General features: G+C 38.9%; 3 protein-coding genes across 3 annotated transcripts; 1 reads left to right on the plus strand and 2 right to left on the minus strand.

Annotated features, from left to right (window-relative positions):
* Positions 1-2,009: 2,009 nt before the first annotated feature.
* On the minus strand, positions 2,010-4,076 carry C922_01363 (hypothetical protein; the record flags this gene model as incomplete). Its single annotated transcript, XM_008816969.1, has 1 exon — positions 2,010-4,076. One exon carries the CDS (start codon positions 4,074-4,076, stop codon positions 2,010-2,012), a length of 2,067 nt encoding a protein of 688 aa, XP_008815191.1.
* Positions 4,077-5,888: 1,812 nt separating this feature from the next.
* Positions 5,889-6,801, plus strand: C922_01364 (hypothetical protein; the record flags this gene model as incomplete). The annotated part of the gene is made up of 4 exons (XM_008816970.1): positions 5,889-5,957; positions 6,156-6,293; positions 6,412-6,501; positions 6,703-6,801. 4 exons carry the CDS (start codon positions 5,889-5,891, stop codon positions 6,799-6,801), a joined length of 396 nt encoding a protein of 131 aa, XP_008815192.1.
* A 442-nt stretch (positions 6,802-7,243) lies between these two features.
* Positions 7,244-9,440, minus strand: C922_01365 (hypothetical protein; the record flags this gene model as incomplete). Its single annotated transcript, XM_008816971.1, has 10 exons — positions 7,244-7,303; positions 7,444-7,522; positions 7,712-7,810; positions 7,922-8,040; positions 8,246-8,360; positions 8,465-8,504; positions 8,697-8,759; positions 8,877-8,985; positions 9,120-9,224; positions 9,405-9,440. 10 exons carry the CDS (start codon positions 9,438-9,440, stop codon positions 7,244-7,246), a joined length of 825 nt encoding a protein of 274 aa, XP_008815193.1.
* Positions 9,441-11,277: the final 1,837 nt, after the last annotated feature.

Raw genomic sequence — 11,277 nt, forward strand, 5'->3', positions numbered from 1 at the left:
AAATGGGTAAAAATAACAACAAAAATCCAAAGAATCTTCACCAGGTTGTCTACACAGGATTAAAAAACAAACCTTCCTTAAAAGTAATACTTATTCAATAAAAAAGAAAAAACATGTCAGGAAAATCGATACAATTGTACTATTATGAAAAATGCGAGCATTACATGTCATTATCTTTTTGCAACATTTCCAAGTCTTTTCGTTTATTTTTTTGATTTAAAACTTATCCGCGCACACAAATCATGAGTGTCATCCTATTTCGCCACTTAAAGAAAAAAAAAAAAAAAAAGAATGCAATACGATTATTCAAGCTTCCACTTCAAAATTTTCATTTCCCCTTCTCCTCGTTTTTCCCATTAGTGGCGTCTAATTAATAAAGAAGCCAACTTCTTCGATAAAGCGTTTGAAGAAAACCTAATAAATGTAAAAAGCTGCGATCTTGAACTTATGCGCGGAAAAGGGGCATCAGCGTGCGAAAATATGAGCAATCTGCACTTATAAGCATACCCCAACTTATAAATGCAACTGCAGTTTAATCACCCCCACACTACAACACACCCATAATTATAACCACACCTATGCGTACAACACACCTACGCACTAACACCCTCCACCCCCTCATGCAAACGCGCAAACCCCCCTGAGCCGCTGCGAACTCAGGCCATCCGCCGCGCAAACATGAGCCTTTAAAAGCGATGCCACAAATTTTACTCCTCTTTTCCCCTCCAATTTTTAAACAGTTCCAAAAGATGTCTTTAAATCAAGATGATTATTCATTAAAAAAAGAAGATCATGTAGAAGAAAAAATTATAAAAAAACGTAAAAAGTTAAAAAAAAAAAGAAGAAAGAGAAAGGTACAGATTAAGGTAAAGCAATACATAGCAAGAAATGTGTTAAACAAAAATCGGCCCTTTGCTTTTTTTTTTTTTTTTTTAAATGTGTACACAGTATAACATTCTTTGCTATCCAAACGAATAAATATTTGAATGCATTTCTGTGCAATTTCGCCCGTCGATTGCTAATTTTGCTTACACGAAAAGATACATCATGCGTGTGCAAAATGGCAATTTGACTTAAGCCGCAAAGCAAACCCTCCCCTTGGTTTGTCCGTTCGTCTGTTCGCTTGTTCGCGTGACAATGCACAGATCTGACATTTGTCGGGCAGACGAAGTCCGCACATTTAGCATAACTAAAACACTGCGCACTATGCGCCTACGCTTATGCCCTTTTGTTTTCATCACTAAAACGAAGGCCCTTTATTTCGTTTTGCCTTTTTTACGCGCATAGAAGATTCATCGATGAGACTATTGCACGTGTGCCTATACGTCGCATGTTCCTAATTGCGCGCACATGTGTATGCGGTGTATTTGCTTAATCGCGTAAACAGAGCCTTCAGCTTTTATCACAATTTTTGCGTTTATTTTTTTCTGCCTTCTTCCTCCCCCTTTCTTCTGCTTTTTAGGTTAAGGGCAACCCGCAGAAGACCCTTCACAAACCAATAAGAGGAAAACTCACTAGAGGGTGACCTTCATTTGGCTAATTTAGATCATTTCATTTTTTTTTTTTTATTGTCTTTTTTTTTTTTTTCGGTCAAAGATTCGTGAATATTTTGTTATATTGCTCCCATTTCGCTGTCACTCGACTTTTCCCTGGCTGTCATTTTGGCATCATTCCCCCCTGGTGGTGTATAATTAAATGTTTTTTTTCCAATTGCGCTGCTTTAAAAAAATGAGATAAAAGAAAATTGCGGTTGGGTTTAATCTTATCTTCGCTTTCACATCACGCATAATTTTATGCCAATTTGCGTGCCGAACTTTACGCCCCCCTTCGCGCTTAGCATTAACTTTATAATTAACCATAAATGAATTTCCTACTCCACGATTTTTCACAAATACCGGGGAAAAGGGGCGTTCAAAGGGGTGCCATCATAAGTGGAGTGTTTATACACACACTCTGGTGGAGGTGCATCCGGTAGGGATCCTCTCCAGGACGATAGTAGTCGGACAGCGTCACATGCGCTGAACTGTAATTTCCAGCTGAGCCAACAAACTCGTTAATAAATTTAAGCCCTCTTTCCCGTTAGCATGCCTAATGCACAACTTCGCGTTGCTTTTGCGTGTATCACATAGGAAGTCATACTCCGGTTCATAGGTAACTACGAATGCGCCGCTCTTCCTCACAGCATCTTTTATCTCGTCATCTGACACAGAATCTTTTATGTTATGGAGAATTAGGTAAGTTGCTTCTACATGATTGCACTCTTCCAAATTGTAGTTAGCACCATCCTGTAAAATGGATTCCATATGTACTCTGAGCGAAGCCCTGGTCCCCTTCTGTACTGCTTCGTGAAGAATTTTTTTTCTTTCATCATCATATACTTCTTTATGAAAATATGACTTTCTGTTAAAGTTTCCCTTTTCACAAGATTGTAAATAATCGAAGGAATTAATGGACTGTTCCGAGTACTTCTTGCTGTTGATGGGGCAATACATCCAATTACAATTCAAAGTAGTTGGAATGATTTTTTGACATGGAGCGTTGTGGTTAATATCTGGTGTTTTCCTTCCAAATAAATCACTATACAGTGGGTTCACCTTCCTTTTCTCCTCCTTCTCGCTGTCCACATTGCTTACATCTTTGGTGATGCGATGCGTGACGACTTCCGTTGTGTTTTTACTCCTCTTCTCATAGTGTTGGTCCATTTTATTATCATCACAATCAAAAATATGACTCGAGTGCATATAATTTCTTCTTTCCTCCAGGGTAATATCAGAATTATTGTTGTTATACGTATTTATATAGTTAAAATTTGTAGGGTATAACTTTTCCAAGCAAGGCGGTTTATGTGCTCTTTTTTTTTCCTCTTCATTTTTTGTATCTCTGGAAAGATGAAATGGATATACATCTGGTAAAGTATCTTCGTTCTTTTCGGACAACTTGGTAAGATCTAATTTCATTTTGTTCGCCGCTAAAATGGTTATGTTATCATTCCCTGCGAGGCTGTTAAAATGGATTTCTTTGGCTGACAAGTTCTTGTACTTTGGGACAAACGTATTCGTCTTATCTTTCGGCTTAGTAATTTTCCTCTCTTCACTTCCGGCATAATTGAATATCTTTGTATGACTCATTGCTCTCTCTCGGTTGATGCAAAAATTTTCAGACTGTTTGTCTACATCGCAGTTCTGCACGCTCTTCTTGTTCCCATCGCCGTCGTTTTGGGTTTGTCCCTTGGGGTAGCCATGGGCTGGTCCTAGGGAGGCACAACTGGAACTTCCCTGTTCATTTGGTACGTCATTTGGTGAATCGATTTCTACTTCGCATCTTACCTCGCTTCGCTGCTCCTCTTTTTCGGGACCCCACTTGGGCGACCCCCACTTCGAGGTCTCTTTCTTGCCCAAGCGGAAGTTTTCCAAATTATGCGGTCCCCACACTGATTCCCCTTCATTCTCATTTGGCCTCACACCACGGCACTGATCGCACATGCTAGCATGCTGCGTGCTGTTGTTCTGGGGGTTGCCTCCACCAATGGAATTGTTCTCTTGATGTGCCCCGTTATCATACTTCCTATTCGCATTGTCCGTATGACTAATATTATAGCTATTCAGAAAGGGATAAGTATCCGGTACCCCATTATTATCATAAAAGCTGCTTTTTTTTTTGTTAAATTTTGTTCTTTCTTCGTAAGATTCTTCATACTGTTGTGCATAGCTAGCTACACTCAACTTTGACTTTTGCGGTGACGAGTCATTGCTACTAGCTTTTACGTTTAACTGGTACACTTCGTACGTGTCATCACTGTTGTGATTTTTCGGAAGAGTAGCGTTTGCTGCGTTATTTGACGTCGACAAATCGGGGGAGGGTACTTCATTGTTAGGGTTGCTGCTTCTAGTGCTATCGCTGGAGCTGTTTTGTGCAGCCTTGTTGTGAAAACTTCCTCTTTGGATATCGCTGGCACATTGAAGGAGGTGTTTTGTGATGTCACTGTTTTGTACATATTCCCCTACATGGTTTTTGGTGCCATGGGAGAGCGCCCAATCGGGGTCAGCGCCAGGCTTATTGGGGTTCACATTTGGCATTTTGAGACAGTTGCTACGGAGTGGGCTATACGGTGAGCCTCTCAATGAGCTAGTGGGTGCCCTACGGGGCGCGCTTCTTGCAGTTATTGGCCTTTTGGGCCCCTTCTTTCCTCTACAGCGCGGCTGACACTTCCGTACCTACTTCCCGCTAAAAGATTACTTACCCGATGTCGCAAATTTTTTCGCTCCCCTTTTTCGATATCTACTATTTTGCTTATTTAGACAGCACGAATGTTAACAGAAGGTTTTTTTTAATTTTTTCCGCTACATGAACGTTGTTAATTTGTGGTGCTATTAGTGCAGAATGTGTGGGCAGGGCATTTTTTCTTTTTCATTTATGACAAAAAAAAAAAAAGAAATTTCTTTTTTTTTAAAAAAAACATAATAATGGTTACGTTTTTGGAGCGTAATGGTGAACGGAAAAAATTGTTTTATTTTTTCCTCATTCTTTAATTAGTGACTCTTTCCATGGTTGCAGAAGAAGAGGAAACTTACGAAGCTTAAATAACTCGAAAAATTGTAATCGAATGAGTGTATATTGTTTACATATATGTGTATATTCCTTTTTTTTTTTTCTTTATTTTTTTTTTTCCGTTTTAATTTGTTCTATTTTAAATTTCCTTTTTTTTAACCGAGTAGACTGTCATATGTGTAATTGATTTTTAACTTTTTTTTTTTTAAAGTGTGTAATGCGCAAATCCATGTGCACTGCTTAAAAATTACGTCAAACTGCTATTTTATCAAGAAGAATCCAATAACAACGAATGGGGAGGGGAAAAAAGGAAAATAACTATTCTGTGTCAAATGACTGTGCAGCGTACAATGAGAAGTGTACTGCGTGCGCAGTCCTTTTCACCAAAAAAAAAAAAATGCTATAAAAAGGAATTGTTAAGTACAAATGGGAAAAAATCGCGAAATTGGTAAAACAAAGGCATTTTCAGCTGAATGGAAACATGTAAAAGAGGGAAATTTTCTAACAGAGGTTTCAATCTGTCCTCGTTCCATGCCTCAGCTTTGTTTCGCGGTTCCTCTCTTCTTGCAGAGAGAAAAATTCGTTAAACTTCTTAATTTCACACTTTGAGCATAATTTCTTTACACTTTATGTGTAATTCCTCCTTACCAAAACAAAAAGGAAAGAAAAACAGCGGTTAATTCGCAAGTTTGCTATTTAACAAAGAAAAAAAAAGTCACTTAAAAGGTGGACCCACATAAACCGCCAAAAATGACCCATAAAAGGGAAGAAGAAAATGAAAGTGATTAACAATAAGTCTCACCAAGTAATACTCGCTTGTTCACGACTAGGTTCCTGTCCATTGTAGCACGAAAGGGAAGTCAGCGTGGCTGTTATGAGGAACGCTGGGAAAAGGCAAACTCAAACGCATAGGCCAAACCCGCTGACGCGGGAAATTTAAACCGCATGCAAAAATACGCTTAATAGTTTCTTCATTCAGTCGTAACATCCGCGCCGTGGATTTACGAAGCTAACTCTAGCTGAAATATATTTTTTTTTTTTTTTCCGGAAGGCTTGCTTGTTCCTGACCCATGTTCCGGGCACGCATAATGCATAATCGCATACGTTCACGGTCTCGAAATTACCTGTTTGCATATTTGTGATCGTCCATGTGGCTGCCTTAGTTAGGAAGAGGGCGAACCCCTGCGAATATTCACCCGTTAATTTTTTCCTTTTTCCCCCCTGGGGAACAGTTAAAGGAACAAGGGGAAATAAATTATCACTCTTATTAATATTCGTGTTATCATGTTCATGCACAAAAACCACATTATTCAAATATCTGACTACGCGAGGCTGCCATGATGGATGACAACTTCGTAAGCCACAAGGATGAAGAGTTGTTGAAACTACTGCTGAAAAATACACCAAAGGTAAAGTAGTGTGCCATTTTGCTGATGCTCTCCATTGGGAAGTTCCCAAATGTTCGCGCTCAGCAGGTTCACACGTGTATGAATAAATCTTATCTACCGGAGTACGCTTGCGTACTACATACGTATGCGATATACGAGCACCGATAGTACCGACCGTGCCAATCAATTTTCCCCGCCCGTCGCTCTTACCCATACCAGTTCAGCGAAGAATTGATTGACTACTACCTTTCGTACAGCGGATGTAGCGTAACGGAAAAGTCCTGCCTCAGATTCATTTCACTCATTTTGCATAAATCGATAGACAAAGTAATGGAAAGGAAAATCGTGCAATCCGACGTGAAAAAGCAAAGTTTTTTTTGCAAACGGACGTGAAAAAGCGAACTTCTCTTACTTACCAAAGAGAATGTTCACCTTCTTGAAAAAAAATATACATTTGTGGTTCCTTTTCTTGTAGGTAATAGATCAGTCGACGGTCCCACTGGCCAGCGAAGCGCCCCATGGTAATGACAAGCAGAAGGATAAAGATACCAGGGGTGAACTTAAGGTACCCATACATACGCACATACACACGCACATACATAATGATGATGCAGAAAATAGAACATACAATGGACCCTTTTTCTTTACTAAACGCATAAGTGCACAAAAGAAGGATTATTTCCGCCCCCACACTGCACAGGATAAACGTATGCATAAGATAATCCATATATGTCCGCCTTTATTTCCCCAACCCCCTATGCTGCAGAAGGAGCTGAACTGTGAAAAACTGATCGAAACGTTAAAAGAATTTGATAAAAACTATCGAAGTGAAGAAATAGTAAAGAATTTCAATCTGCTTAAGTAATAGGAAGAAAGAAAGAGAATCAGAGCGGTGTCCATTGGTTTTTTTTTTCCCCCAACGTACATGGTACATACCGCGTTGTCCTTTTTAATTTTTTTTAAGTATTTGTCAAAATTAATCCAAATTGGTGGAATTTTCGTTGTCGCTTTACAGCGTCTTTTCAACCTACCGAAAGGTACATTTCAGTTTTTCTTATTTTTTCCCTATTTTGTGGGGGTACTTATTTTACAATTTTTTTTTTATAAGGGAGCCTTAACAATAAATTTTTTATTAACACTTATTGCGTGTAAAACGGTATCAGCAAATAAGTTGCACACAAATTTAGGGCAAAATGGCGCCAATTTTTTATGAAAAATAAAAAATTCAAATGTTGTAAAAAAAAAAATAAAAAAGAGCTACACAAAACATAGTACACGTAACGTAAAAACAAATCCAGGGGGGCCGCTTAGAACTTCCCTTTCCTTTTCCTCCCTGTGTATTTGCTGTCCCTCTTCACGTCCAGTCCCTAATAAGGTGTGTGGAAAAAATAAAAAAAACCAATCAACAAACATGCACATGACGGTGTAAAAAGGGTGCGCAAAATGGTATATAATAGATTGGTTACTTAATTGGAAATTGGGAAGAGTATATTATCGGTTCGCTTACCTTCATTCTTCTCTGATTCTTTTTCTTCAAAATCCATTCCTTGTTTTTTTTTATTTGTTTTTTTGTTTTCTTATTATGTCTGCGTTGTGGTGGGAAAAATGTTGCGTATGTGGAAGTGGTTATCTTAATGCTTGCACAATTTTGGTGATATAATTGATGGTAAAAAAAAAAAAAAACTGAACTGAGGGGCGTATAAAAACACATCGTTCGCATACACAGTGCAATTTCATATGTGCACACAAATAGCTCATCCTTTTGGCATTTTTACCTCCTGTTTGTGGTCGCAATATCATTATGTTCCTCGTCCTCCAAGGGCTCCGGAAGGTGCGAAACGAGGGCGGACCCTGTCCACAAGCACAGATAATATCTAAAGCGAGAAAAGCAAAACAAATTTGGGAAGCATTAAGGAATGTAAAAAAATATAAACATAAGTAAATATATGCATTTTTATCCCTCAAAGGAAGTTTAATTCTGTTACTTTTTCGACTTTGCTGAATTTGGAAAATCAACGACAACACCACCACCGAAGCCAGCTTTCATGGCGAAACTCGTGAGGGTTTCTATTTGTTCTGCCGAGTCGGGGTAAAACTGAAATACCTGCAAAAGGGGGGTAATTACCAGGGGGTGACGAATGCACGCAGGTGTGCGTATAGGTATAAGCAAGCACACAGATAAGCACGCCTATTCATGACTTTAACACTAATGGGGATTGTGCTCTTAGGTGCACTCCGTAATAGACGCTTCTTGGCACCCTAAACAAATTCACATCTGTGCGCCGCGTGCACTTCAAGTTGACGCTTACCGCCCTGGCTCCTCGTTTCATACAGTTATATAGCCACTTAAAGAATGTGCTAATTCTCACTTTGGGATTTTCATCCTTTTTATCCCAGTTGCATAGCCACTGCAGGGCAGATATGCTGAAATGGGGGGAAAAAAAATACAAATTTGTCTATATAAACGTTCTGCTTTATGAACAATAAGGAGCATTGAACGGATCAGGAGTAGAAAAAGGCTCTGCTACCTGACTACTCCGTCGAAAATGCAAGGCTGGAACTTCATCACTGAGAAGGTCGGGGAAGAAATAGTAAAGGGGGGAAGCGGTGAAATTGGCAGGCGGTGAAACGTGAAAGTGTCGGTTAGGCGCCAACAAGCCATTTAATCGAATATGCAGTAGTGTGCTCATCTCATTCATGCAATAATCCCAATGTGCCATTTTCTTTTTCTTTTTCATGTGGACACATCGCGAAGGTTACGTTTTCCCATGTCGGCTAAAATCATGTCCCCTCCGTGGTGGGCTTCATTCTGCAATCCCGCTTCTGGAAAGACAAAGAAGGAAAATGTTACACGTTGTTTATATATGCTGATGTGGAAAAGTATGGACACATAACTTGGGACATACATCAAAATGACGCGGAAGCAAAAGTTGCGAGTACTTATCATATGAATGCTAATGTCAATTCCTATCCAAAAGTGATCGGATTCATTCAGGGTCATTCCGCTTATGCCTGATCCGCATCCAATGTCTAGCAGCAAACAGGGGCTCTATAAGGGGAAAACAAAAAAAAAAACAGCGAAATGGTTAACGTAAAAAGGGAAGAACGCCTGGAAAAAATCCTCACGCGGATCATTCGAAATCGATAACATGCCAAATTGAGTGATCCCACATTTTGACTTACTTCTGGGAGGACCAGCAATTCCAAAGCTCGCTCAGTCATTTGGGACTGTATGTCCCTGATTCGGGAATTGCGGACGTATTTTTTGGCTTCATCTTCGTTGTAAAACTGTAAAGGGTTTTTTTTTTGGGGGGGAAGTGCATATGTAAACTGGTGTAAGTGGCGAGTATACTACGGTATATGCATGTACGTATAGAGACACACATAATGTAGATTCCTAGATCTACAATTCCATCTATCGTGAGGCGCAATCGTTCTGCCTTTTGTTCCACTTATTTTGATAATTACAATCTCAGGGGGGGAAGAATACTCGGGCCTAACCATCTCCTCTAAGCTATTTTAAGTACATGCATTTAGGAAATATGTTTGCTTTTTTCAATTTTGAGGTAATTTTTTAAAAGGTTTTGTTGCAACCGAAAAGCGGGTCAACATGTATAATGACAAGAGAATCAGTAAGCGCTCTTGAGGGAATAGTAACTCCTTGTATGTTCGTCTATCCATGCGTTCGTACGTATGTATTGACATTCTACTTTACGTGAATTCATATGTTTCTTCTTCAATATGTACGTGACGCCCTTGCACCATAACAGTGGTAGAACGGTAGAACGCTAGTGATTCTTTAACATAATTTCTTTACCGGAGCGACAGGATAAAGCGACATACAAACGGGCGTAGTTAGGATGTTACCAATTTTACATAGCCTTTTATGGAGCGACAATGATGCGTTCCTTTGTTAAAGTCGTCCATTCGCAATTTCTCGGGTACAATTTTATACATACAAAATTGGAGAAAATTTTACCAAAAAAAGCTGGAACGGGGAAAAAAAGTTTCCAAGGAGATGTCAAAATTTATGGTTATGGGAAATATTCGTTTATTGTTATATACTTTGATTAGGTGTTGTGCGAGGGACTTATTAAAAAAAATGCAGCTACAATTCTGCTCCTTGCAAAATGTTAAAATGGTTCATTTTGTGGTTTTTAAATGAAATCGTTTTACATGTTTTATTCGTTTATGTTCAGTGGGTTTGCATAATTAGCATTCTTCATACGCTATATTTTTTCCCGCGTTCATTGCCATTCTTTTTTTTCCCCCTTTTGTTACAATTTCCGGGAATTGGCTACAAAAGATGTAGCAGTTGTGATTTAATCAGGTTAGCGGGCTATTTAGCGGATTATTTGACAGGTTATGTAGCCCAGTATTTAGGGAATTATTTGACGGGCTATGTAGTCCATTATTTAGGTATTTTTCCTTTAAATGATCCCATTTTGCTTCCAAGAGTGAACAAGTAAAAAGGTGGCTGTTCAGAAGCACCACACGAATTGGCACACCGTCAAAGGATGTTGGGATATTTTTTTCGCTATTCGTTTTCATTTCCACTTTAAAAAAATGGCACAACAGTGGACAAGCAGCGGACAAGCGGTGGGCATTACGACATTTGCCTTTTCGAACCACAAAATGTGGCAAAAAAAAGGGCAAACAAATTGAAACACGAGAATTTTCCTCTTTATAGACAATGGCGTATATATAAAAACTCGCCTTCATTTTGACGTACCTCAGAAAAAGCAAATAACATAATGGGTGACCAATGCTTACATAAAATTGCTCAAAGGTGTGCCGGAAAAGCGGTGAAAGTTGAAAAAACGAATAAGACACATTGACCATAAATGAATATACAGTGGGGGCATATGTTTTCCCTCTCTGCGGTTTCGTAATACGTTTCCTATGTTTTATACTGGCGTCACTTTACTTTCTGCGAAGGCATGCAAATGAGTGTACGCACGTATGTTCTCATTTTTGAATGGAAAAATTGGCCTTACTGCATGTTTTCGCAAAAAAGGGAAAAACTACAAAACTGGTATTTTAAAAATCCTACTGGAATTTTCGTTTTGCCTGCCCTTGGATGATTTCTTTTAAAAGATCGCTTCTGTCAAGTATAAGAATTTTACAGTAGGGTGCACATAAAAAAAAAAATTAGTTCTCGCATGTGTACAAAAAATGGAAATTAATTGAATGAATGGAAATGAAAAATGCTTCTTCTGCGATACGCTCTTAACCATGTGCTAAGAAGAATATTATTCCTGGGGAATTATTTTTACATGCTACGTGTTCGTGAATATTTTCTTCTTTATTCTTCGAGGCAGTTTGTCCATTTTGACATGCA

Source organism: Plasmodium inui (genome assembly GCF_000524495.1).
Source record: "Plasmodium inui San Antonio 1 unplaced genomic scaffold supercont1.4, whole genome shotgun sequence".
Lineage (NCBI taxonomy): Eukaryota > Apicomplexa > Aconoidasida > Haemosporida > Plasmodiidae > Plasmodium > Plasmodium inui.